General features: G+C 43.1%; 3 protein-coding genes across 4 annotated transcripts in view; all 3 read right to left on the bottom strand.

Annotated features, from left to right (window-relative positions):
* The window catches only part of pip5k1ab (phosphatidylinositol-4-phosphate 5-kinase, type I, alpha, b), a 14240-nt gene extending 7133 nt beyond the window's left edge, over nt 1-7107 (bottom strand). The window contains exons 1-15 of the mRNA XM_080004734.1: nt 7056-7107; nt 4266-4300; nt 3929-4021; nt 3583-3713; nt 3384-3501; nt 3025-3177; nt 2614-2913; nt 2258-2493; nt 2069-2152; nt 1837-1885; nt 1656-1740; nt 1326-1496; nt 575-707; nt 429-485; nt 202-298 (exon numbers count right to left, since the gene is read on the bottom strand). Coding sequence (XP_079860860.1) covers nt 202-298; nt 429-485; nt 575-707; nt 1326-1496; nt 1656-1740; nt 1837-1885; nt 2069-2152; nt 2258-2493; nt 2614-2913; nt 3025-3177; nt 3384-3501; nt 3583-3713; nt 3929-4021; nt 4266-4300; nt 7056-7101 — 1788 coding nt within the window. The 5' untranslated portion in view covers nt 7102-7107. The remainder of the gene's footprint in view (nt 1-201; nt 299-428; nt 486-574; nt 708-1325; nt 1497-1655; nt 1741-1836; nt 1886-2068; nt 2153-2257; nt 2494-2613; nt 2914-3024; nt 3178-3383; nt 3502-3582; nt 3714-3928; nt 4022-4265; nt 4301-7055) is intronic.
* A 1297-nt stretch (nt 7108-8404) lies between these two features.
* Nucleotides 8405-14219, bottom strand: ecm1b (extracellular matrix protein 1b). Its single transcript, XM_080005168.1, has 10 exons — nt 13994-14219; nt 13726-13776; nt 13549-13614; nt 13307-13381; nt 12870-13150; nt 11174-11388; nt 10612-10897; nt 9850-10067; nt 9484-9571; nt 8405-9009 (listed from the first exon to the last, which is right to left on the bottom strand). The coding sequence occupies exons 1-10, from the start codon at nt 14055-14057 to the stop codon at nt 8830-8832; spliced, it is 1524 nt and encodes a 507-aa protein (XP_079861294.1). The 5' UTR covers nt 14058-14219; the 3' UTR covers nt 8405-8829.
* Nucleotides 14220-20776: 6557 nt separating this feature from the next.
* rorc (RAR-related orphan receptor C) overlaps nt 20777-27500 on the bottom strand; it is a 16175-nt gene continuing 9451 nt past the window's right edge. For both annotated transcript variants that reach the window (XM_080005385.1, XM_080005386.1), the window contains 10 exons: nt 25583-25668; nt 25338-25479; nt 24843-25241; nt 24566-24667; nt 24358-24479; nt 24092-24224; nt 23878-23985; nt 23624-23734; nt 22580-22689; nt 20777-22209 (listed from right to left, as the gene is read on the bottom strand). In XM_080005385.1, coding sequence (XP_079861511.1) covers nt 22048-22209; nt 22580-22689; nt 23624-23734; nt 23878-23985; nt 24092-24224; nt 24358-24479; nt 24566-24667; nt 24843-25241; nt 25338-25479; nt 25583-25668 — 1475 coding nt within the window. In that variant the 3' untranslated portion in view covers nt 20777-22047. The remainder of the gene's footprint in view (nt 22210-22579; nt 22690-23623; nt 23735-23877; nt 23986-24091; nt 24225-24357; nt 24480-24565; nt 24668-24842; nt 25242-25337; nt 25480-25582; nt 25669-27500) is intronic.

Below are 27500 nucleotides of genomic sequence, written 5' to 3'. Positions count from 1 at the left end.
CAAATATCCCTAACTTTTTATGAGTAGAGTGTGTGTATGTATGTATGTATGTGTGTATATGTATATATATGTGTGTGTGTGTGTGTGTGTGTGTGTGTGTGTGTGTGTGTGTGTGTGTGTGTGTGTGTGTGTGTGTGTGTGTGTGTGTGTGTGTGTGTGTGTGTGTGTGTACAGGAGCTTTAAGAGAATCATCAGCCTTACAAAACAAATGTTGGTCTCGGGGATGATGTCCGACAGTGAAACTACATCTTCGTTTCCAGATGGATTGCCAGAATCCCCCATTGCTTCAACTTCAATACTGCCCCAAAGGAAAAGTAATCACACTGAATAACTTTGCATACATAGCAGTTTTACAAACAGTAAAAATGTATTCAAGTCTGGAAGGGACGGTGAAAGGCCTCCAAGCGGCAAGTCTGACCCCTCAGTACCTGCGGGAAGCACCCTGGTCTGTGTTTGCTGAATTGTGCACTTCCACCCCTACAGACCTTTAAAACGTGGGAGTAAAGGACAGTGTGAGAACAGAAAGTGCGCTTACAAACGCTGGTGTTGCATTATAATTTCAATGAAGCGTTACCGTAGAGGAGGTGAGGAAGTAGACAGGCCTGTGCTGCCAAGGGAGGACGTTGACAGGTTAGCCTCACCGTCACCAGAGCTTCCTGCCAGGGGAGGGGTTCTTGGAACAAGATCTGGTCTGCCTGACTGCATGCCTGAAAGCAAAACAATAAATAAAAAATGTCGAGGCACAGATCCAATGGAGATTATAGTTCCCGGGGCGATGCCGGCTAAAAATACTGGATCAGATATCAGAGCGAGAAAAAGAAAGAAAATAATCCAATCCCAACCTCCTAATAAATCTAGCCTGAGACATTACGTAAATGCTTTGCGACATAAAACAGTAATAAACAGTAAGCACATGTGGCCCAATGGTAACATAACAACAACAACAACAAAAACAACAAGCTAGCCATTCTGGAAACTTTTATCAACAAACTTGATAAAGCACTTGCAGAAGTGTCACCTAAAGGAATAAGTCTTATTTATTCAGCCCCCCCCTGCAAAATAAAAAGAGTGAAGAGCAGACAATCAAAATTTTTGTATCAGTCTATATCTTTTTGAAAAGAAAAAGTAGTATCGTGCCATCTCTAATAAAATGTGATCATTTAGAAACATAGCTATTGCAGGTTACCATAGCACTGTCTCTGGGTTTAAAACTAGCAGTTTACGAAGAGAAAATAAAATGACAGGGCATTGGCATAAATAATATCTAGCTGAAACTGTGCATCTTGTTTGGAGCATTAGGTTTTTTTTTTAGCCTAGTCTCCTACCGCTGTCTCCTTCTGCATCTGTGCTTCTGAATTGGCCGTGGTACATCAGTCTGGAGTCAACGGCTGACTGGCCTGCTGCATTGGACAGGGGAGTAGGAGCTCCCAGGGTGGGGGCCCTCCTCAGCCCGCCCTGGCCCCCACCACGGCTCTTTTTAGAAGGGGAAGGTTTTACTGCAGGCACAAAACAAGGCAATAAAGAAACAAAACAATAATCAGTGAATACATTATACATCACCATCACATTTTAGTATCAGCAGGTAACCTGGACCAAGCGTGATAAACAGTATTATTACTTGAAATAGTTCCAATTACACTTATGCAGTTACTTACATGGAATTTTCTTGAAAACTGTGTTACACATGAATTGCTGAAATCGTTCAGCATAGAAGCCCGGTCTATGGACTGAAACCGTGTCCTATAATAGGAAATAAAGAAATAAAATCGGTCTGATAGTCTGGATTGATTCTAACGCATCGTAGACCATGAGAAAATACAATACAGAGGCCCTTACCCCATCATGGACAAGGGCCTTCCACGAGTGCTCCAACTTCTTGATAAATCTGAAAGAAACATTTAAAACAGTAAACCGCCACACTCCTGGGTCTGTAACAGACATGCAGGAGTTGCTTTCATGCTAAAATTACTTGTACTGTAACTTGGGATATACATTGCTGTACAGTTAAAGGTAAATAACTAAATGAGTCACACACACAAAACTGCTCTTGCTGCTCCGTGACACCAACCTGTAGGACTGTAGAATGTCAATGATGCCGATGTACACCAGCATCCTCTCCCCTTTACTGTTACGAGCTGGAATCCCTCCCATGCTGCAATGGAAAGTTCAGAGCAACAAACAACCCGATTGTTAATTGTTCATGTGTTTGGCAAAGTTTCATCCAAACGGTTGGCTGGTGGTAAACTAAGCGACTCACTGGTCCTCTGAATCCAGGACCCCTTTTCCCTTGGCTTCTCCCTGGATGGACTCCATGGCTGTGCAGTACAGACTTTTCTGGGCTTGGGGTCGTCGCTGGTCCGGGGTCACGGCCCCCTCTGACCCTGCGCTGTCACCCACATGCCCCCCAGCGCGCTCCCTCTCTCTGCTGGCCTGGTCCAGGTTGTGGATGCCCACCAACAGACTGTAATCCATGATCTTAAAACTCTGCAAGAGCTGTACGACAAAAGTAAAAACAACATTTCGAAAAATGTATTCGAAATAAACATATAACAATAAAATCCTATATTCTTTGACTGAAGCTAAATTAAATTGCTCACATGCTGACTGACTCACCAGGCAGTCCCTCTGTATAGTTTTGCTCAAGGCATTATAATTGTCAGCTTCTAACAGCAGCCCATCAGGCAGGTCCTGGATGAAGTCCAGGTCCTTGTGTGTGGGCACGGCCTTCTCCCGCTCCTTGGGCGAAGCCCGTCGCTTGTATGTTGAGCCCTTCATGTCATATTTGAGGTGCATGGGGACGATTCGAGGGAGGAGATTGTTCATCACCACAATACGTATGTTTTTGCCACCTGCCTGGACACAGTACAGCCCATAGAACTTGGGGAGCAAAGTTCGCTTATTTTGGTTTAGATTCTGAAAGAGGAAGAGAGTAAAGTTCACATTTAGATGATATTTGAGGAGCAAAATAGAACAGGTAATTCTTCCCCACATGATCAGAGTTTCCATTAAAGCTCAAGGACCCACCATGAAGTATCCTGGCAGGAGTTTCTGGAGGAACTCTGCCTCTTTGTGCTGTACAGTCTTAATAATAAACTCATCATCACTAGAGACGTAGAAGAGGGAACCGCTGGCACCAGAGTTAGACAGCTCGATCAGTGGCTCACTGCACAAAGAGTACTACAGAGGAGTTTGCATTAGTACTTGCAAAGACATAAGCTTATTAAAATATATTTGAATAACATAAAACGTATATTGACAATATTAAACAACAAAATAAGTAGAAGAGCTTGGCTATGGCCAAGCTGAGAAGTTATTGTAAAGAATTTGCCCATGGTGTGTGTGTGTGTGTGTGTGTGTGTGTGTGTGTGTGCGTGCGCACTAACCAGGTAGTCATCTGGCCGAATGCCAAAGAGTTCTCTGAAGTAACGAAAGGCAATAGGAGCGTAGGTTTTAAAACGAAAGTCACTGTAGTGATGAGCAGGTGTCAGGTTACTCCCTTCACTGAAAACAAACATGAGAAGTGTGAAAGGAATCATAGGATGAATATACTCAATAGAACAATATAAAACATTCATTACCAACCCGGGAAAGAAGATGCTTTCAACTACAACAAAATCCTGCATGAGGACATCCCTCTCCGCTTTCTGGCTCAGGCTTCCGACTGTGTGAGTAATGCCCAACTGAATAGCGCCTTTTAGGGCTGACGACGTTGTCTAAAGAAAAAAAGGAAATTTCAGAAACAAAACTAATATTTTAATAAAAGCCCATGTAATTTCTAACACATTTTGCCAATTGTTGTGTAACAACTAATAGTAATTCGAGGCTAACTTCCAGGTAACCTGTAGGACTGTGCTTGTTGGCCCTCCCCTCTGCTGGAGAGTAATGGTGAATTTATGTCAACAATCACCCCCTGTCTGGCTGTTCTGACCTTTTTATATGTGGTCTCTCCTGTGGTGGTCTCAACACCTCGGTGTCCAATTGTCTTCTTCATACTCTGAGTTACACCTGATGAACCAGGCATCTAAACACAAGAGGAAAATGATTATTTAAAGAGAGGTTACAGCACGTGAGAAAGAAAAGGTTGTGGTGGTTTTCATTTCAGAAAGAGGTTGCATGCATTACTGTTCATACATACACAGACACTATAAAGTACAGGCTGTCTTTATGCATCACAATATGAAACCTGTTCATCTGCCCCTTGAAGAGTTGGCTGGGTCAACATTTAATTTACCTGAAGCAAGTGTCTATTTTTTTAATTCCCTTACCTCTGGCGACGCCATTTTTCGGATGCTGCTGGGCCCTGTGAAGAGACAGAAATATGTATTAGATAGCAAAAAAGTGTAGACAAAACCTTCATTACATCTTCATTTCTGAGCAGGTGCTAACATACTCAAAATCAGCCTCACTACGCCTCAAATAGACCATGTCGACAGTCAGACTCATTTGGGCTGGAAACATGTCTTATGGAATAATTTGTTTCCAATTGTTTGAGAAACCTTCTGCTGGATAATTAGTGGGAATATTTTCAGACTTGGCTGCATGTCTAAAAGACTAGCCATGAGCCTTGGCCTAAATGTGGAAACGTTACTAACTGCTGCTCTCAATACCAACACTGTGTGAACTGGAACTGCTGCTCCCTTGAGGACACTGCTCTACATATGGCTTCTCCCTGAGAACCTGTATCGTCAATCATGTAGTGTATTTTAGGTGCTAAATTTAGCCTTTATTATTTAGATATCCTAAAATAATCACTTACAATGACTTTGCATTAATAATGTTCACTGCATAACACTAAAGCTCCAACTCCACACTGACTTAATCTTCCTAAGCTATAAAATTGAAAGAGAATGGGCCTCAAACCACCACTGAGTGCATTACATATCTGTAAGGGAGAAAGACGTAAAATGTGCGTTTTGTGATCAGAAAGTAATCAATAGGAATCAACAAATCTAATCATGTATTGGTGTCCATGCTTATTGGTATGCCATATGGGGGGGGGGGGTTCAAAAAGAAAGTCCAACCCAAACTAAAAAATTAATCTTGTGCCTCCACATATCCTTGTTGTGTAAACCTATAATTGCACCCACTCCATATGCATTTCGAGCCTGTAACCAAAGGCAACACAGGGCAGAAGTTTTTCATTTTAATACATAGTTCATCATATCCTACCATGATAGTCACTCACAGCTGACCCCAAGCCAAGAAAATGTCACTCCAAATCATCTCAGACAGTTTGGCAACAAAATGGAATGCCACGCATCTTTTCTTCGTAAGGACACATCGGAATTCACAACAAAACAATGAGCAGCATTTCGCCCACATTCCCGCTTATTATTTAAGGCAACACACAATAACACCATGTCTCATGCAGTTTCTGCTTACAGACACAAACCCATGCTGGTACCTCGCTGCAAGGCTCTCCTCCAGAACTGAGTCCTAATATCTGTGGAGTGAGATAGATCAGCCAATATACTGTGTATAATGGACTAAAGCGGATTACTTAGTTTTAGTCGAAGATATCAGGCATACAGAGGCAGGAATAAACAAACTCAATCGTTGACCTGATTTGTATCTCCACTTTGGCCTAAAAACCAAAGTGAAGCTACAAATTTGAGCTTGGGAGGAAGGATATGGGAAACAAATCACAGTGCTTCATTAACAATAATTTTAGCCAGTCAATGGCTGGCCTCAACAGCCAAGCCATCTGTCCCTTTCTGTACATTGGACAACTCCCAGTGCGAGCCTTGTTCTCATGCTGTTACCATCAGCCTGCACTTTGCACAACAGAACACCACAGACCGAGCCACCATCTCTAAACAACGGTTTTTCGTCGATTCTTGATCCAATTAGATTTAAACACCAACTCTTTCGAGAGGGGAAAAAAAACAACAACTATGTATTCTCCAAGCAGGGGCGTGTTTGACAGGATATCAGGTGCAGCCACTACCATGCAGGAGCCACAAGAGACCTTTCAAGCACTATTCTGGCTCCCTGGCTGATGACAGGACACAGGAAAGCAGGTCAGTGGCGCAACACACATTAACAAATTAAAACATCCCATCGGTTGCCACAGATGAACGCAACAGGCAAAGATTGTCCAGAGAGCATCGGCACATCACATCGGGTAGGTATTCAACAACAGATGAACCGAAGATTACATGACATGCGCAACAACATCACGCCAATGGAAAATAACATTCCATTAGGTGAGCAGGGTCATAACCGAATGTGCTGAATAAAGAAGGCCGTTTACATAGTTTAAATTCAGCAGGAAACTCAAATGGGCAACACTGGCGGTGGCAGCCTTCCCAAATACTCCCATTGTCAGCAAACCACCAGACATTCTTCAACGGATTGCAATATTCACAATTTATAACTTTTTAGTTTTTCATCCTGGTGAACATAGTCAATTTGCACAATTTCCTATTTTAGACGGAATGTGAATTGTTAACACCAACGTTTATTGTTATTTTTTTACTTTTATTTATTGCACACTGACATACATTTTTTTTTATATTTTCATTCTTATGACTTTATTATTATTATGGCCCTTTGTTTTGATGCGAGCTGCTGTAACAGGGCAATTTCCCAAAGGAGATGAAAAGCGTACATCTATCCATCTCTCTGTCTTTCCTGGCTTCCAACAGATCGGGGTGCGACACCGAACGGAGAAAAGCTCCAAACAGGTTTGTTGTGTTAGCTTTTCTTTAGCCGGACAAATGGATACGACTCATTTCCAGGCATTACTAAACACTATCTCGCCTCGTTAGCTCACTTAAATAACTTCAGCGTATTAACAAACAAGGTTTAATTTGGTGAATTAAGTTGACCAGCTCAGGCTAACACGACGTTCAAACCGTGGAAGAAAACAACTCGCCGCTATCGGCTAATTCAACGCTAGCGGGCTAGCGTACGTTTAGCTTGGTAGCGCATGAATTCGCGAGTCTAATCGAATCCGGATTCTACCAGAGCGATTTTTGGTGAAGGAAACCAGCTCTGCCGGGTCAAAAACGAATTCTGGTTCGTCTAGGACATGGCTGGGATTTGCTAGCTACCTGTCGGGGCTGCTGGTCCCGGGTCGGCTGCAGCAGCGGACGCCATTTTGGTTCTGACTGTTCTCAGTTTACTCACGTCACGGGGAGCGCGAGGCGCGAGCGTTCAATTCTCATTCTCGTACAGCGACGCCCCTAGTGGCCAGAGTGTGTGTGTGTGTAAGTGTATGTGTATGTGTGTGCGTGTGTGTACGTGTATGTATGTGTGTGTGTGTGTGTGTGTGTATGTATGTGTGTACGTGTATCTGTGTGTGTGTATATGTGTGTGTATGTGTATGTATATGTATGTGTGTGTGTGTGTATGTGTGTGTGTGTGTGTGTGTGTGTATGTATGTGTGTACGTGTATCTGTGTGTGTGTAAATGTGTATGTGTATGTGTGTGTGTGTGTATGTGTGTGTGTGTGTATGTGTATGTGTGTATGTTTATGTGTGTGTATATGTGTATGTGTATGTGTGTGTATGTATGTGTATATGTGTGTGTATATGTAAGTGTAAGTGTAAGTGTGTGTGTGTATGAGTATGTGTAAGTGTAAGTGTAAGTGTATGTGTGTGTGTGTGTGTGTGTGTATGTGTATGTGTATGCGTGTGTGTGTATGTGTATGTATGTATGTATGTATGTGTGTGTGTGTGTGTGTGTATGTATGTGTGTATATGTATCTGTGTGTGTGTATATGTGTATGTGTATGTGTGTGTGTGTGAATGTGTATGTGTGTATGTTTATGTGTGTGTATATGTGTATGTGTATGTGTATGTGTGTGTATGTATGTGTATATGTGTGTGTGTATATATTTTTTAATTCATTCATTTATATATATATATACACACACCACATACAATATATTGTATATGTGTGGTATATACTGTATATTTACATAGATTGTGTTGCTTATCTTTTAGGGTTAAATTTTGCTTTTTTATATATTTTTTCCTGATGCATTATGAATTGTTTATTTCTGTTCATCGGAGTTTGTTTTGCCCATCCCTTGGAGTTTTTCCCCCATGTCATTTCACGGCTGCGTATGATTGCATGTGACAAATAAAAATCTTGAATTCTTAAAAACCACATCCTAAATCCTAACTTAGGCCCATGTATTCTGTTGCTCGTCCTACTCTAAGGTAGGCCATTTTCACTTGTTGGCCTCAATGAATTGTTCATTTTTGTTCTTCTCTCTTCTTTTCGGTACAACCATACCAGCCTTCTGGCGCAAAAATGCGAGATGGCGAAATACTACAATGCAGTTACTGTCGACATCCTGTGTATCCACAGCAGATCTATGGGGACGTAGATGTAATGTCGATGCAACCCTACCTAGCAAGGCTCATGTAAAACATTACAATAAACCACACAAAAATGACCAATTTTCAAAATAGATTTATTCAGCTGTTAAGAGGAAGATATTTAATTTTACTATATAAAATGAAAGAACCGTGTGGTGGAACGTTCATAATCAATTTAAACAGAGCATTACTTTAATACTAAGTGGTATTGTGACGCAGAGCGTTACTGACGCAGACAACAGTCTTGACAACAAAGTAAGCACTAAACAAGATTATCTCCTTATAAATGCACTCTGTGTAATGCCAACTATTCCAATGTGCTCGACAAATACAAGTGAACCTAACAGAAGATGAAGCTAAAAGTTGTTTTTCTCTTACCAATCAAAACATTTTGGCTAAATAAGCTGTAATCAGAAGTATCCGCTTTCCCCCCCCAATTAAATTTTTTATTTTTTGAAGCTCACTGCCATTCGGGTCGGAGGCCAAAGGTTAATGGACTTTAGGAGAGAGGACACATTCTCTTCCTCAGGCGTGTTTTGCTGGTTGCTCTGATGATGACGTGCCTGAGGATGTCGGCGAGGCACAGCGAGGCGTCGTTTGAGGAAGGGCGGCAACAACGGACGACCAGCGGAGAGGAAGGCTTTCTTGCTGAGCACAGGTTCTTCGACATCCTCGTGAGCTGTTTTCAGCATTAAAATGGGAGGGCAGTCTGTCATTGCATTATCCTTTCAAATGTTTACTCTAACGATGGGTGATCATCCAATATTACTGGTCTTCAGTGGTATGGTATTGGGGTGAAATCAAGACGGTCACAATTTGATTATATGAAATTAAAAGTGGTGAACATGATGTGTTATTATATATTGGAGTGGAGCTTTAACTTCAAACTAGATTTTTAGTCAGAATCGATTTCGATTATTGAAGAACATATCGGGATTAACAATAGCGAGGAAATTCTCGATGACAATCGTTACAATACAATAATTTTTTTTTCTTTTTTGTTCAGAGATTAAATCACACAATTCAGAGACTAATGTCAGGATTCTGGGACATGGCATGACAATTTTATTTTCATGTGACGCTAATGCTCTCCCGTAGTTCTCTTTTGAAAAAAAAAAGTAATCATAATAAAATCAAAAAAAAAAAAAATCACCTTTTCCTGAACACAGGAGCTTCTCCGGGTGGACGGCAGGGGGCAGCACTGATTCACAATGTTCTGAAGAGGAAATCCTACAAGGGCCCTGTAAACACATGTTGAGAGGGATTATCTGTCCAACTTCACACAGCACTCTAATCCTTCTCTGTGTGGCAATGCATTTGTTGGTGTTGGGTTTATTTAACATGAAATATAAATAGACTGGGATAATAATATGTATTATTCAGAGGAAGGTCCATGTAATCCAGAGAAGGGCTTCATTAACAAGCCAAAATCGATGGAAACAACCATCATAATGGACACTGGCAAATAAATAAATAAATAAATAGAAAAATAATTAAAAGGTAGAACAGGGGAAGATACTTCTTCTTGACGATCTTGTGAGTTTCACAGATTTCGCCGAGGGAGGAGTCCCGTGATGGGGGCACGGGGGCGGCGGGCGGGTCGGCGTCGTAGCCCCGGTGCGGGGCGCGGGCGTGGAAACAGGCGTATCGCTCCTCCCCCTCCTCCCTCTCGCAACACGGGAAATTCATCCGCCCCTCCTTCTCCTCCCGGCAGTACCTGTCCATCGCCTCGCGCCACTGAAACCGGGCACAAGGAGCGATGGGGAAAGTCAAAACCGAGAGCTGGTGTTTTCAACAGATTTAATTTAGAGGCTTTGGTAGGGTTGTGAAGTCAGCCATGTTACCAGGAAGCCTGCACCAGAGTTGTAGATAAGAGTTCACAAATAACATGTCGGGCAATGCCGGGGACTAATGATCGTTAATTATTCCCAACATTTCCTATTCTGTTGTGTTGTTTTCAAGTGATTTCTGCTCTCAAAAACACTCCTACGTGGACAGACTGGATTTGCCGCCAACCAAAGCCTATGTATTTAACGTCATTGCCTTCGTTAAGGTAGTATATATACAGTATATGTGGTTTGACCCTGTGAGATTTCCGTCTCAGCCCAATCCCCCCGAAACAAGCAGCGAGCAACAGACCAAACAGTCACTTCCACACTGACTCGTTACTGCCAAAATATATCCTGTAAGTCCCTACGTTCCTGGATTTAGAAGCCCATGCCCCTCCAACCGTCACTCCCCGTGCGCGTTTCAGATCTCGGTCGGTTTGTTCCCACTCCACCTTTCCGTCGGCGCAGGGCAGCACCTCCTGCTTCCCCTTGCAGCACTGTTTGAATCCCTTCTCCAGGCGGTTGAGCGCCTTGGCCTGGCGGGCCAGCCAGCCGTATCCCTTCGCCGGCAAACACTTGAGATCGTAGTGCGGACGCAGCTTCCGGTGGCGGCACACAGAGTCGATGTCGTCAGCGCTGGGTCTCCCGGGGGGGAAAGTGATGCTTGTGTTTTGCGGGGCGGATAAGAGCGACGCTCTCTCCGCTTCTGCCGTGATGCTGCGCCGGGTAGGCGCTGATCTGTAGGCAGGAGGGGGGAGACAACGGTGACCTCGCCTGAAGCGGCGATTTTAAAACGCTTCTTTCCACGTTCCATGTGTGGAACCGAACGAACGCTGCCGCTGACATGTGCATGGCGCTAACTTGATGGCTTTTTGTAAATGCCCTTACGATCAGTCTGCCTCTTGTTTTTATTTGACTGTCATTAAGGAAACCCAAAGGAACGCGCATTCACAGGCATATGAAGTGACGATCACAGTCGTGCTATGTTCTATTTGATGCGTTTTGGCTGCATACCTGCGGCAGGTGTTGGGGTCGAAGGGGATTTGGGCGGCAAAGGAAAGGGGGGCGTCCTCCATGACGGGGATCTCCATGGTGGGCTGGTACGTGGGGTTCGGAGCGTCGCTCTGGAAGCAGCTCAGTCTGGCAGGACCCGTTTGAAAGCAGCAGCGGTAAATCCGATCCTTCACCGACGTGTCCTCCTCGCAGAACGACTCCACCGCCTGCCTCCACTGCAGGACGCAGGACGCACGACAAACACGTGTGTGTGAGTGTGTGTATGTGTGTGTGTGAGAGAGAGTGTGTGTTTGTTTGAACGGCTGAATCAAGCGTTCCTCTTGCTGTTATGGTGAACAGCACAAAGTTTCCTTCAGCTCAGAAGAAGAAATCATCATGATCACTACAGTCAAAACTAGTACATCCAAACTGTCACTTATTAATTTTCATGAGCTTAATATAATAAATAAATAAATAAATAAATAAATAAATAAAAACTTTTTTTGGGGGGGGGGGGGGGGTCAGTCTGTCATTGCATTATCATTCTAAATGTTTACTCTAATGATGGGTAATCATCCAATATCACTGGTCTTCAGTTGTAGTAGGGTGAAATCATGCGATGGTCACCATCTTGTTAAAATAAATCACAAGATGGTGAAAACTATATATATATATATATATATTCTGATATATTTGAGGGCGTTTTATTTTCAAACCAGAGTTTTCCAAACAGGTTAGCCCCTTTCGCATGCACTATAATGGGAGGAAGGCTACTGGGAGAGACTCTCCGTAGCCAGCGAAGGTCAGATTAAAAGGAAAAAAAATCCAACTAAACAATATGAAGAGAGGGAAATCATTTTCCACCATATCTCTTTAAATGAAGGACATGAGATCCCAATGTTACTTGCTCACAAGGCACAAGGCCTGCTTGTTGTGTCTTCAGGGGCTCTACATGCTTACATGTCTTATCTGCGAGCACCGCCGGCCTCCTACACGGCTCAAATATGTAAACATTGTTAACTTTTCAAGCTGAACAAGGCCGTTCGGCGACGAAATACCAGATTTTCTCGGCTGAGAAACTTATTCCAATGCGTGCTGGGATGTTGGTATGCACCAAACGCTTTCTCAGAGACAGAGCCAGGAATCACGAGTGAAGTGTTTGAAAAATCATTCATAAATTCCATGAAAACAAGAAATACAATATGTCTAAATGCCAAAATCTATGAACGCATGGCATGCGTTCATAGATTGGCATGAAATGTGGCTTTTTTTTCTTTTTTTTACATTTTAGATCAGCGCACTGTAACATATTGCAGCTTTTCCTTGCATGATATCAGACATTGCTTATCTGCTTATCTTACTTTACTGCTTGAGAGTATGAGGTTGTGAGAAGATAGTATGAATCTGACTAAACCAGAACCACACACACAAAAACATCTGAAGCATAGAGCACATAGTGTATATTCCGTCCATATTGTATTTCTTGTTTGCTTGTTTGTTAAGACTGACAGCGTTGGGTTTTTTTATGCTACTTGTTAGTTTTTGCAGTACAATGACAAATTCAAATGACAAATGAAAATGTACTTGGCCCAATAACTAGAATCTGATACTGAGTCTGAATCGGATTCAAGAGCCAAACAACAAAGCAGATCCACAGTCGAAACAGAACCCGCGTATACAGCAGGACGGGTGAGAGATGCTTTGCCGAGAGACTGACCGCCTTCCTGACGCAGCACAGCCTCTCCTCCTGCTCCCAGCTCTGGCTCTCTCTGCAGCAGACGCCAAACAAGGCCTCGGCGTGATTGACGGCTTCGGCCCTCCGCTTCTGTTGGCCAAAACCGGACGCTGGGAAATAATCGCGCGGGTAGCGGGGACGGCGGTCCCCATGGAGACAGATGGCTCGGAGGTTGGCGGGCGTGGGCCTACCGGGTGGAAACTCGACGGGATAGTCCAGTACGGGGGGACCGCCGAAAGAGCGTGGACCAGCCACTGGCCACCCTGAGACCAGAGAGGGGTTGAATACAAACTCGTGTGAACGAAATTTCAACCATGTCACTCACTTATATAAAAAAAAATAAAAAAACAAAAGTTCCTGTTTCCTCCCCAGTGAATAATAAAGTGTTCTTATCTTAAAACCCATCAATTCCATCTCACCTTGCTCATTAAAGGCTTTTAGCAGATCTGGGCTGAGGGGACCTGACGTTACTTCCCTTTGCAACAAAAGGCTTCCTGTAAAAGCGGTAAAACAATACACTACGACATTGTATTGTGTTGATAAAGCAAACAGAACAACTACTAAACCGGCTTACAGTGTGTTATTTATGTGTTAAATATAATAATGTACAATGGAAAAGGCATGAAAAGGCTTAAAAACATCACAGCAAACACATATCTACCTTTGGGATCGAAGAGATCATCCAAGTCCACTTCTCTCTGCATAAGGTGCAGATGAGCAATGCTCTCTGTAACACACACTCATTCATTTTTCTCTCAAAGTTTTTGAAGTCTATTTTATTTTTATTATTAATATTTTTTTAATCTTGCATAACCTCAACCTCCAAAATATACGATACCTGTTCCATCCGCATCAAGCGTCACCTGGCGTGGCCGCTGCAGACTCTGCTCTAAAAGGGATTTAGACAGAGATAGATGGATTATTTTATACTTGACTTGTTACAACACGCACGCACGCACGCACACACACACACACACGATTTTGTGTTGGGCAGCCAACATTCCAGGGAGGTTCAAGAGCAGCACACACACACACACACACACACACACACACATACACTCACTCACTCACTCACTCACTCACTCAATAAAAAACGCTCCATTTACCAAAACTGAGCTGAAACAGTGCGAAAGAACAGCATAGAACCAGCGGGGCCCACGGAGAGTCCATTGTCACGGCCCACGGCCACGGGGCTTCCGATCCGCTCGCTCGAAGTGGGGGTGATATCTGGGATGTGGCCCAAGCGCAGCGGATGGTTCCGATTTCTCAGTGTTTATCCGGAGTCGCTGATCGCCAGAGTGGGAGGGGAGCAGTAAATAAGCCTCGCGGTGCGTGATCCCGTTCCGAGGCGGAGTGAGCGAAAAGGGGAAGTTTTCCACCGTGACTCACTCACTGTTTAAAGAACCAGAAGACACGGAAGACAATAAAATTTGATTTGTTTCCTCTTCTTTTTCCGTTCTCATGTATTTTTATCAAGGAAGTAGTAACAACAACAACAACAACAATAATAATGATCTACATGGGTTTGGCTTTCCGCAACTATATTAATTTTATTTTCTTACTTTTCTTTCGCCATTCTTATTTATTTTATCAAACAATTCCTCAACAACAACAACAGCAACAACAACAACAATCATAATCACAGTCATAATCATAATAAATAGAGCAACACACGTGGTCCAGTTTAGTGGTGTTAGCTGTGTATTACAGTTCATCGGTTTCTGTGTAACGTAGAAACGAGTAACGTTTCCACTTTTACGACCACTCAGAGACGAACCGTGGATAGCATTGGTTCAAAGTGGTGGTTCACAAAGTGTTCTCACTGTAACGCCGGTGTTCTTCAATTTTCGGTGAGTTTGTAAAGTTTGATCATCATTTCCTGATACAAACATATCAATACAATACAGATGATCTGTGTGAAGCACACTTGGACGACCCGTATAAGCGAAACGTTCCCATTGTCGTCTGGTAAAGCACTGGGGAACATTTTGCTTCATTGGTTAACCTCTTGAAATCTTGAATCTTGAAATCTCCCGATAACGGTGCAGTGTTGTTCCCTTCTGCTGGTGCCCATGTCCTCAAAGTGCTGCTCTGATGCTTCCTGTACAAGATCAACTGGTTGGAAACATGTTCCATAAACATTCCATGTTGTTAAGCAGTTGATGTTTCATCAATATTTACATCTTCTGGACTTAAATCTGCATTTTCAATATCATCAGTGCACATAGATTCATTATTGATCTATCTTCAATTTTGGAAAGGGGATTATTCTATTCATTGTTCAGTTCTACATACTTATACCACTTGTTATGTATTCTCCAAAACACCAACGCTGACTTTCGGATATTTTTCAGCATCTGGAACAACAACAAAAACAAACTTTGGATTGACTTTACGTAACACTAATAATACTTTTTATTGTATAAATATAATAAGTAAATATACGTGTTAATTAGCGCTTCATTCATTTTTTTTGTTAATAATCTACAATTGGAAAATTCAGGTTAATAGGTTACTTGTCTATATTGTAATGCAGACAACATTTATGGAACATTAACATTCTTTTGGCATGAATGATTAAAGAAGATCTTGTCAATACTTAACACTCTGTCTTTTCATCTAAATTTGCTAAGTTTAGCTGTAGGACATTGTTTATACATGACATTTCTTTCAAACAACTGTTTATTTTTAATTTAAACAAAACCATCTCATTGTTATAACTTATGGGTATTGGGTATTGTGTACGCCAATGATGACGTATTTACGCAGGTTTACAATAGTAGTCAAATGTACATAATTTTAGTGGTGACTTTTTTTGGGAATTACATTCAAATGCCATTTTCAATATGTGCGGGGTCTCCTCGTGCTCCCTGGGACTGGGTTATGCTCCTCGGGGCCAGGCGTGGGGGTTGCTCTGCGGGCCTCCGGCTTCTCTGGGGGCCCGGGGGTCTTCTGTGGCTGCAGGGCGGGGTGCTTACCTGCAGCCGTGGGGCGTCTACGCAGCTGCGGAGCTCGGGGGGGGGCTTCCGGGCTCTTTCTGCTGCTTGGAGGCGCCACGACATAATACCGACCATATACACACAAACACACACACACACACACACACACATACAGGCGGTCCCATCACGTACACACGCATACACCACCAACACCTGCTTTGAACACACCCCAACACCCTCCTGGTTACATCCCTCTCCTTTGCTCCCTCATTTACTGCCATAACTATGACAGGAAGAGGCCACATGACCGATTGTTGTTCCAGTTTTCCTCTACCTGATTAACTCTGTTTTTCAATACATGGTGTTGTCCAATGTTTATGTTTTCGTGTAAATGTTGTTTGGTTCTGTGTTTGTTTAATTGTCTCACCCGTGGTGATGCTCCCCCTCTTGGAGTAGTGATTAGTTGTTTATAGACCCAAACATGGTAAAATAGTTCTCCAAAGAGGGGGATTGATGGTGGTTCTGTGTAACAAAAAGCTGTGCTCTTATCATCCCACAGGTCGTCCAAAGGACAGAGTTACTGCAGCAGTTCTTGATGATGAAAGAATGAATAAAGAGTTGCATTGCAGGTTGAGAAGTTGAACATCACTTGCAGACTAACTCTGTCCTAGATGCAATGGCACAAATACTCTGTGTTTACCCAGCATGCTGACGGCGCAGGTAAAAAAAATAAAAAAATTAAAATTGGTGCCGGTCAACGTGTCCTGGAAGATTTCCCGGACGAATGGGAGAGACTCCGGTCAAATGTTATCTGTATTTACTGACATTGAAAACAATTGACAGGCAGGCTTTAAAAGGAATAAAATCATGAAGGCATGTACTGTAGATGTGTAATATTTTTTTTTATTGAATATTCAAAATAAAATAAGTCCTGTTAGTTAACGCTATTTAAAAAATAAATAAAAATTAAGAAAATTACAACTTGAAATCAAATAATTTCTGTTCGTGATCAATAAGTAACAAGTGCAGCTGCTGTAATTAACATTTCACTAAAACAAAATTTTGATCAAGTCAAAAACAGAATAAATATGGCAAGTAGGTCTGAATCGTCCAAGCTGATTGCCTTGCTTCCGTTGCAACTTGCCAAACGTGTAAATTAACAGATCTGTGGAATTTTTTTACCGAATTGATCGAGTGTATTTTATTTCGACATCAAGGAAATAAAACATGGCCATAATTGTCGTTCGGTCGGCAGTCTGCAGCGTGTTCACGTAACCTTAACAGGCGTGGGGGAAAACAAACACCGTTTATTCGTAACCCCTTCCACAAGTTCAACCCGATGTGGATGACACTTGGACGACAGTTCGTCAGGACTGCCCCGAATAAACGATCTATCGTTCATGCCCCTGAGGGCTGACGGTTTCTGAGCGGCAGACACTTCGACTGCCATTTTGTTCTGAACAAAAAACAACAGGGCTCCCGCCCCTTCAGATTGAACCCCCGTTAAATCATAATCGACATGGTTTAAAGCCTCTTGAAGATGAATGACTTGTTTTCCTCTAATGTGGGCCTATCAGTTTTATTTTTATTCATTTATTTTAAAAGTTTTATTTATTTCATCAAGCAAAGTATCAAGCCAAAAAAAATAGGAAAAAATAAAAATAAATGGGCTACTCCGTTTACATGTGTCATGAATTTGCTGCTTGTTGCTCATAGGGCTGCGTCAGAGAAGCGTTGCCAAGTAATTGCATAATAAACAGACATCTTTCTTCAATAAATCCTTTTCATATGAATCACATATTTATGTTTAATCGATCCCAAATTATTAATCGCAGAAAGGCCTCCAACGCATGGAGTCTCGCTGCAGAAGAGACAGGGAGTCTAGGGATAATCGTATCTCCAAATTCCATTCTGAAGAGTCTGCCTGTGACCTCAAAATAACTTCCCCCTGCCTCTCGCCTCCCTCGGTTACATCCTTGCTCGCCCACCCACACGCCCACACACTCCACCCAGTGATCACTTGGAGTGGGATCGCACTGGAGTGAGGTTCTATACTGAAATAAAAAAAACAAAAAATCATTCTTTGGCTTTTGCCGTTTCCCACGGTAATCATAGCGGTGTCCGTGGTGGAGCTGCGGTGTTTGGACGAAAACCACCCTCCACGCAGGTCAAGAGAGCGCGGATGGCAAACAAGAGCCAGGCTATGGCACGGCTGCAAGTCACCTGCGACTGTTTGAGTTTTGTTTCACCCCGAGAAGGAAAGCTGCTGCAGTAGTAAATGTGGACAAAGGACAGAGAAGTGTGTGTGGAAAGCTTATTTTTATATTCTGAATAAAAAGAAAAAAAAACCAAAAGGAATAACAGAATTATCACACTGCTCACTGTCATTTCTAAATGAACTGTTATGGAGTTACCGGCCCCTGAGCGTTCATTTTATATTATTTTAGAATATTAATCGTTTGACCGCCAGCCAGTTCTCAAACTCCTACGTTATTGACACTTTTTGACACTATCAATGCAGTACTTTGGTTACTGCCAGCCTTGGTGTGTCCCCAACGACCCGCGCTAATTTCTCAACATTTTTTTGTTGATTCGGTAGCTGATGTTGGATAAGAAGAAGAAGAATCTTTAATCTTCACACAGCACACCACACTACAACACATGCAGGCACACACATGCACATGCTTTGGATGGTGGCCGGTGAAATGAAGCCTCTGCATTTAACCCACCCCGGCTTGTCCTTCCTTGTCCCTTTGATATTTCTCCTTTCTCCTTCCTTAAAGAGGCTCCCTGACAGTTTGGGCCCTAGATTTCCGTCAGTTATCGATACAGCAGGCTGTCTTGGTACGGGTTACGTTCCCTCTTATTTTGTCAGAAAGTCAAATCTTGACCCCCCGCAACTCTGACCATCACCACCACCCTTGGCTGATTTCTAAATGACCCTTCGACAACAACTACAATCCTCCGTCGGTGACGATGCATCCCTGGAAGTGCACCATTCTGGGTTCAGGGCACGTCATTGGCGCATAGTCCACGCTGTTAAAAGTTAGGAAGGATGACCGCTCCTAGGTTTAGGACGGGTCAAATGCAGAGGACACATTTTGTTGTATCCTACTTGTACAGTGGGTCAATTCTAGCTCCCATTCTGTTTTTCCTTGTACACGCCCCCGCTGGGCTCCATTATACGGAAACGCGGCATCTCTACGCTGACGATGCCCGGCTGTACCTCCCACCCAAACCGAAATAGAAAACGCTCCCTGAAGCCGTTGTTCGACCGCCTTGAAGACGCCAAATCCTGAGCGTCCAAAAGGCGAAGACCGCTCTCTCCCCTCACAAAAACCACACGTAAAAAAAAACGAACAAAAAAAACCCCCTTCGCGTGTCGTTCTACGCCGCCGCCTTCAAATTCAACCCAGTTGACTTCACTCGAGTCCTCTCTCTCCGTCCGCGATCGAGGGAGAAGAAATTCACGCTCTCGTTTCATCCCGGCTGGCCTGCTGCGACTCACCGTGCATAGGAGCTCCTCCCTCTCCCATCCGCTGGACTCCTGACTGGCACCCGTAAGCGGGACCGCATACCCCTACGCCCCCCCAGTACTGGCCTCCCTTCATTGGCTCCCGGTCGGATTCAGAAAATGAATTTTAAATGTTATTATTTGTTTTTAAAGCCCTGAATGGACTGTCACCACCTCACACCTCCGACCTCCTGTGCCCCCAATCCACTTCTAGGTCACTCGGATGCTCCGACCGGATGCCCCTCACTGTCCCGCGAACCCGGTTGAAGCAAAAGGGCGATTGTGCGTTTTTTTTTTTTGCTTGCTGCCCATCTTTTTATCTTGTGTTCTCTGCGTCATTGTCTATCTGTTGTATTGCATGCTGTTTTAACTCCCATGCTGTACAGCGCTTTGGGCAACTGTTTTTTTTTTTTTTTTTAAATCTGCCTCATAAATAAAATTGACTTGACTATAATCATAGCATTTTGATCGGTCAGCATTTTGTTCACATTATGACTTCATAATGTGCGTCATTAATAACATCTCACATGCTCTGTATTTGTACTTGTAACTAGGAGCATCTTTATTTATATTGGTGTGGAACAGTGGGAAGTGCAAGCGGAACTTGGTGATTTGGCCACAGCTGTGAATCATGCCATGCCGGGCAACTCAACCAAATTAAGACCGTGCAGAATTGTTCTGGGAAGTGTTATGGCAAACTGGCACATTTCGACATGCAGTTTCCCTTTCTGGAAAAAGGGTGAGGGGAACTAGGACAGAAACGAGGCGATCCTTACCAGAACCCCCACAATTGGCTAATCCCCCCAACTGGCAGACAGATCTCTGGAGCCACCAGGGGGTCGCTACAGCAGAGTTTTGGGTTGGTAGCATCTGGCTTCATCCTGGGAACACTTTGGCAGTGGTGGGAAAAGCACTCAGACCCTATACTTTAGTGAAAGTTTAAATGCCGTCACGCTCTGATCAAAAGGGTAAGTCATCCATTGTAGTCAAATAAAAATAATAAAACGACTTATTTTAAATCTCCTCAACTCTGAGAATGAAAACGCCTTGCTCAATGTCATGATCTCATATTTGCCCGCGAGGAAACATCCTCAGATATTCCGATCAAACCCTGCATGGCGACAGTCTCAGGGGAAAAGTTTGGGCCTTGATCATTTCCCTTCAGAGAGAATTAGAAAACTGAGTTGAGGTGCTAATTTCACAATCGCACAGATCATGTGCTATTGCGAACTTCTACTTCTCTCTCGCTTCACTTTTGATTTAACACAGCACGCACGACATAGCAAGATACACATAAATAATAAATGTGAATTTAAAATGTGAATGTTTATTGGCCAGATGTGCTTGGATTTACAGGTGATTTTTACTTCCATAACATTCATGTTCATACAAAAATACACACAAAGAAAAATGATAAATAAATGACTATCCAGCTCTTCAAAGTTATTTAGGTGCATTTCGCATGGATGAAGACATACTATTGCATCTTCCACACAACTTGTTAGCAGCATTCTTTGGCTGTACCCCCCCGATGACAATTTTTCAACGGCAAATTCCGCGGTCTGCTTTAAGGTCACTGACGACCACGTGGTCTTAAAGCAAGGTGGTTCTTTATGCCCCTGAGAAAAATGGCATGTTCCACAAATTAACCCTGTGTCATTCATGACTTTTAGGACATTAAAAATACACTTTATTGAGAGTTAAGTGATATTTGTGGTATGTTAATTTGATGATTATCTCATTATCATCTAGGCCTTTCAGGGCTTTGGAGTATTTCCCAAAAGGAAAGGATGCTCATGCTTTGGTCTTTTGCCTCAACGCCTGGTTCTTATCTGCACGATGTTGGCATTGGAAAGGTAGTCAAATAAAGTGGTCGTAGCTGTCTGTTTTCATGACACCGGCAGTTTATTGGAAGACTTGCATTGAATTATATCATCACATCTTCCCTGATACAAAAATACACACGCTTAATGGTAAAATATTCCTTAATCATGGCTTGTTTAAAGATATGTAGAGGAAGCAAAACGTCCAAGTTAATGGGAAAAAAATAGTCTCCACACAAAGAAATCGGTAGCTATTGCCACATTCCAAATTTGTGCATTGAAATTAATATTTATTTTTATTAAACTGAACATAACTTATTTTCAAATCTCAAATAGGATTGTGACAAAAAAAAATAAAATCCCGAACTTTCATTCGAACATTATTTTACAGACGCCTGCTGTAGCACCTACACATCAAATATTAAAGACATCCACCCTGATAAGAAACATTATCCGAGTACAAATCTGAGTACAGATGAAATAGATAAGCTGCAGCTGCACAGTGACCATGACACTCACCGTGTTCTCAGCTGGACATACGTAATCACACTACTGCGTCCTGAGAGGGAAATAACTCATGCACCCCTTCAACAGCAACAATTCTCAACATCACGTGCTTCCTTATAATTACGTCTGTTTTCAAAGAAATCATCAAAAACATTTTTACATTGTCAAAATATTGATAGCTACAAAAAAAAAAAAAAAAGAACCAACCAAGGAACAAGGAACATAACTGAACTGAACTCTCGAGCACTACTACAGTTTTTGTTTGTTGTTTCTTATTTGTTTAGATAACTGCAAAATTATTGTATGGGAAAGAAATTTTAGGATCGTCTGAGTGTGTGTGTGCGCGTGCGTGCGTGCATGCATGTGTTTTGGTTTCACTAAGTGGCCCCTGGGAGCTGCTCGGCCTCAGAGTCGAACAGCTCCCTGTAGAGAGGGGGGAAGAGGGCGCGCACAGTGAGGGGGTAGCACTTCCTGAAGCACTGCAGCTTCTCCATGTGCAGGCTGCACAGCGAGCGCAGCAGCGCCATCCGCTGGTAGAGCTGGAAAATAAAAGCAAACGGGGTCGTCGCTTATCATGGAGGCGTCGATCTGAAAAGCGACACGCTCGGATGTTTACTTTATGTATGTGAATCTGCTCACCACTCCAGCTGCTTCTGTTTTAGTGCTTAAAATGTTCAGGTTTATTTTCCCTTATCCTGCACTATTTTATTGTGTGCAGTCAACTATGAGGTTTATTGTATATTTCACTCCCCCCCCCCCCATATATTGACATTTTTTATTTTCATATTTTATTGTTATTCTCTATTGTTTGTTATTATTACTGCCTATTTTTTTTTGATTTAAGCTTCTGGGACATATGAATTAAGATTCGATCCATCTATCCATGTATCTGTCTAACATACACTGTACCTTGTGCAGCAGATTGTCCTGATTGTCTCGTTGTAAAATGTGTCTGAGGCCCATCTCCAAGTCCCTCTGGACTCTCTGAACTCTGCCTCTGTCCTCCAGACAAGGGCGATCTGAACAAAAAACAAACAAACAGAAAGAAAGACAAATCAGGAGTTTAATGGCAATCATGCCGTGTACAGTGAGGCTCTTTTCTTTAAAAGATTGCTTTTAAAAAAAAATATATTTTTTTTTAAACCGGTAAAATTCATAAAGTAATCCCTTTTTTGTGGTAACATTGTTCAACTCAGAACTCCACACCGCAGACATTTGGGAGCGGGCAAACCATAGCTCACACAGAGAGTTGACGAACCCATTTGTTACAGTATTATACAGCACAAAAAAAATTAACTGTCACAGGAAGGACTAAGGCGGAGAACTACAAAAGATTTTTTTGTGTGTGTGCAAAAACAATGGAGTTGCACGGTATTTGTTAGAACAAAGGTTAAAAAAACGCTTTTGATCTTCAGTCCATATAGCAAGACAGCTTATACCAGTGAACTTAACTGTAATGCTCTGAACAAATAAAAAAATGTAGATAATGCAGCCAAACGTTCTTCAATAATAGTCTCATGTTATTTTAAGAATAAGTATTGCAAGTAAAAATCCCAAACGATGTTGAACACAAGAAGATGTCTTTATTTGAACAGTTGACTACTTAGAAAATAATGTCATTCCTGTTTTTCTGTTTGAAAAAGTGCTGAAGAAAAGTCATTTTGACAGGACGGTCGCTGCAGCTCATTAACGTACGTTTGGCTTACACAGCGCTTGTGTTTTGTTCGTGTTTTCAATTTCAGAAAACACACGCCACGTTTCTTTTAAATGTTTATCGTGAAACAATTGGTTTTAATGCTTTCGTTTCTTCATGATAGTGCAGCAGGATAGGATTAATAATAAAAAAAAAAAAAAACGAATATGAGGAAAGTCTCATATGCAGTTATATGCTCGGGAACATATTTATAGTGGAAAAAGAATAATGGAAAAAACCCTTTTTTTTTTTCCTCTCACCTGCATTGATCACCACCAGGGCGGTAAACAGGGCGATCTGATGCTCGGTCAGTCCAAGAGCGCACATGCCACGAGCAAAGTCAAACACCGCGGTGATCAAATCACCACACGCTGAGGAGAAGGGGAACAACCGGAGCAAGTTGGTGTTGATATAACCTCTAAACCCTGAACCTTGGCCATATTTACAAAACACTCCCAAACGGAGTGGTGCCACGTTTGTACTCTCGACTCTTAAAAACGAGGAGGAACCTCACCCAAAGACTTGAAAACCTCCGTTCCGGCAAATTTTCCGTCAAAAAAGACAGTGTTGTTCTCTGTGTTGAAGCACCGACTCATCCTGACCAGCACCACCTCCATGCAACCTGACAGCGGAGAAAAACACGGGATGAACGCTGAGGCTGATACTTTTGTGGGCGTGGCAAGACTGTTTGGTAAAGACCTCATTTCGGAGCCAACGCACAAACTCACCACTCTTCAGAAGAGCAATCTGGTCGTTCTGACTGAACAAGCGGAACCCGGGGATGCGTTTCGCAAACTCCACCACGTACTGAACGGCGTCGGTGAGGCGGACAGCACAATACTGCCACATCTCATCCACGGTCTGAGGTTGATGGGGGGGGGGAATCAACATTTTTAGCAAAAGGGGCAAACAGGGAAGGCAAGAAAATAAACATGGGGATCGTTGCTGGTGTTTGTGAACCAGCCTTCTGGTAAATAGAATTAGGTCTTCTCACCTTGGTCTGGTAGGCCTGGATCTCCTCCCGAGTAAACACCTTCCATTTGAGAGACTGCAGCTCCTCCACCCTGTATTGGCTGGTGTCTCTATGGGAGCGCAAAATGCTGCCACACAGCTCATCTGTGAAAGAATTGAGTCATATATATATAACAGACAGACAAAGTAGACAAGCAGGGAAAAACGGAGAACCAAAATGTGCTGCCTACCTATGTTCTGCAGAGAATGGGGATAGGGACTGAAAGGATCCTCCAGCGGGTCAAAGGATCGAATGCCCATCAGCTCAGGGGACGACTGTCTGGAATCAACTCCTGAACCAACAGCAAACAAGTAACAAAGAGAGGATGGAAAAAAGATAAATGTTGAGGACAAAAAAAAAAAATAATAATGTAATCAGACTTATGTGTGTGTGTGTGTGTGTGTGTGTGTGTGTGTGTGTGTGTGTGTGTGTGTGTGTGTGTGTGTGTGTGTGTGTGTGTGTCTCACCTTTTCCACCAGAGTGCCCACTACTGTCCCCCCTTCCCAGATATCTGGCCACGGGAGAGACACTGGAGTTGCGGTAGATCATGCCGGACGCGGGGGACGCACTCGGGGAGCACATCAGGTAGGAGTGGACGTCGCCCGGGAAGGACAGCAGCTCCGGCTCCCCCTTGAAGGAGTAGGCAGAGGCCAGTGGCTGTCGGAGCGGAGGCGAGTGGTCCTGGTGCGTCTTGCTGGGGTAGAGCAGGTCGCGCTGGGCGTCTCTGTGGAGCTGGTGCTGCTGCTGCTGGACTTGCTGCTGCTGCTGCTGCTGCTGCTGCTGCTGCTGCTGCTGCTGCCGGTGTCGTTCCACCTCTGCGCACAGAGAATCTCGCTGGCGTTTGGACATCCGGCCAAACTTCACCGCTGGGGAGAGGGCGAAAGCGCAGGGAGTCAAAGCAGGGAACCCTCCGCAAAACGCACTGAGCGCGGTGGTCAGCGAGGCGGCGCTTCCTATCTCACCATCCCGGCTCATGCCTTGGGCCAAGCATTTCTGAAGGCGGCAGTGCTGGCAGCGGTTGCGGCTCGTCCTGTCGATTTGACAGTTGCTCTGCCGGGAGCAGGAGTAGGACACGGTGGGCAGCTGACTTCGCCGGAAAAATCCCTGAGACGCATCGGAGACGAATTGGCGACATCATTAATCGCTGTTCAAACCGCGTTGACCCGAATGTGTTTTTGTACCAGTGCATTCCGTGCGCCCCCCTCACCTTGCAGCCCTCACACGTGATAACTCCATAGTGCACCCCCGAGGACTTATCGCCACAGATCTTGCAGGGGATAACTTCAATCTGAGCTGGAGAAACAAAAAAAAAAAAAAAAAAGTGTTGACCTGATGATATCCTCTGTTAGAAAATTTGAATCAATAAGGGATGAGTCGGTGACAAACAACAACTACCTACATTTATATGATCCACGTCAAAAGTTAATGCATTCCATTCTATTACAAGGTCATCACTGAGAATATGTCAATCATATACAGCATAGGCCATTAGTGTCGTATTTAATATTTGATTTCTCTCCCTTTACCTAAAACAGTCGATGAGAAAATCCATTTAGAACATTGACGTCAACATCAATTTGTCACGGAAAGAGTAAACCAATTCATAATACAGTATGTGTGAAATATCTGTCACATTTGACTGCAGAGGTAAAACCTCCTGAGAGAAATAGAACATTCACATGATTATGATTTGATGTTATTCCCCTACGACACCGGAGGGGGAAACACTGTCCAGGCTTAAAAAAACAACACACAGCGTTTGTCTTCACACGCCTCTATCCTTTAATAATAATAATCTGACAAACATCAAATATAAAGAAGAGCTTGAGTACCAAAGACGTGGAATATTTGCAGATGGAGAGCGGCTGAGAATGCGAAGGTGTCAACCTCAGAGCCTTTCAAGTGGTTTCCCGGCTTCTTTTTCACTCTGACTATCCCCATTTCATGTTTTTTTTTTCTCTTTGTTCATTCCTCTCTCAATCTCGGTCACAAACGACGGAGCTGCCAGTAATACGCGGCTCTTGATCACTGCCGGTAATGGCCGTGCCCCCCACCCACCTCTGTTGTTCCCCCCGACCAAACCCCGTCCTAAGAAGTAGGCAATTTCTTTCCCAACCTACAGTGAATGTCCAAATGTTAAAGATAACTGTTATTAACTTCACTTCAAAGTTAAATTCCTTGTTGGTTATTTTGTACGTGTTCCCTCTCTAATCGTCCCACCTCTACAAAAGCCATCGACGATTTAAGTGCTTTGTATGGGAGACATGGCTTCTATCCTCTTCTCGCCTTTTTGTTTACTTGCATAACTGTGTCACATTTTGTGTGTGTGTTAGTGTGTCAATGTGTGCCCTCTTTTTCAATGCCACAGGGATCTCCCAAAGACTCCAAAGGAGGGCAGTCGGCCTGTGGTAAATGACATGAAAATATCTTTAAATAGACGTCTATTATGGTGTGACAGTGGCGAATGAACAAGCGAACCATTCCGACATATGAAAGGATATGTATTTGTTGGCTGGTTTTAGTTGTATTAGTTAATAGTGTTAAATGAAGGGTTGTTGCCGTTAATGCTGACGGCACGGGGAGTGCATCTAGGGGGAACATTAGTGGTTTCTGTGTTTTTTTGCTCTTTTAGTTCCGATTCTGCAGTTCAAAGAGCGGGAAACCAACTCTGGCCAACAGATTCTCACTGTTCGCTCCCCTCACACACACTGAATCATAGACTAAGAGAAAAACATCAGCACACTGTGGCCACACACTACCTGTTCATGTAAATGAACTATTCTGATCTGCTTATGTAAAACTCCATTTATCTGTGTTCAATAACAGAAATCTGCAAAATTTGCCTGAAAGTGCAAAAATGGCAGCGATAAAGTATAATGACTTCTCCCTAAACAAGCCTACGCACCAATGTGCATGTCTATTCCCAGTTGCAGGTATTAAAACCTACATGTATTGGTGCTGTGTGTGTGTGTGTGCAAACATCTGTATTTCTTCAGCTAACAATCTCAGTTAATCTCCGACAATACAAAACAACATAAAAACTTTTTTTTTTAACTCTTTCTTGGTTATTGAAATGTGTGTTCCTAAACCTAAAACCTCTTAAATATTTCCAATAACTACAACAC

This window comes from Zeus faber (genome assembly GCF_960531495.2).
Source record: "Zeus faber genome assembly, chromosome: 8".
NCBI lineage: Eukaryota > Metazoa > Chordata > Actinopteri > Zeiformes > Zeidae > Zeus > Zeus faber.
Note: the sequence above shows the minus strand (reverse complement) of the source record. Positions and strands in the feature narration are given on the sequence as shown.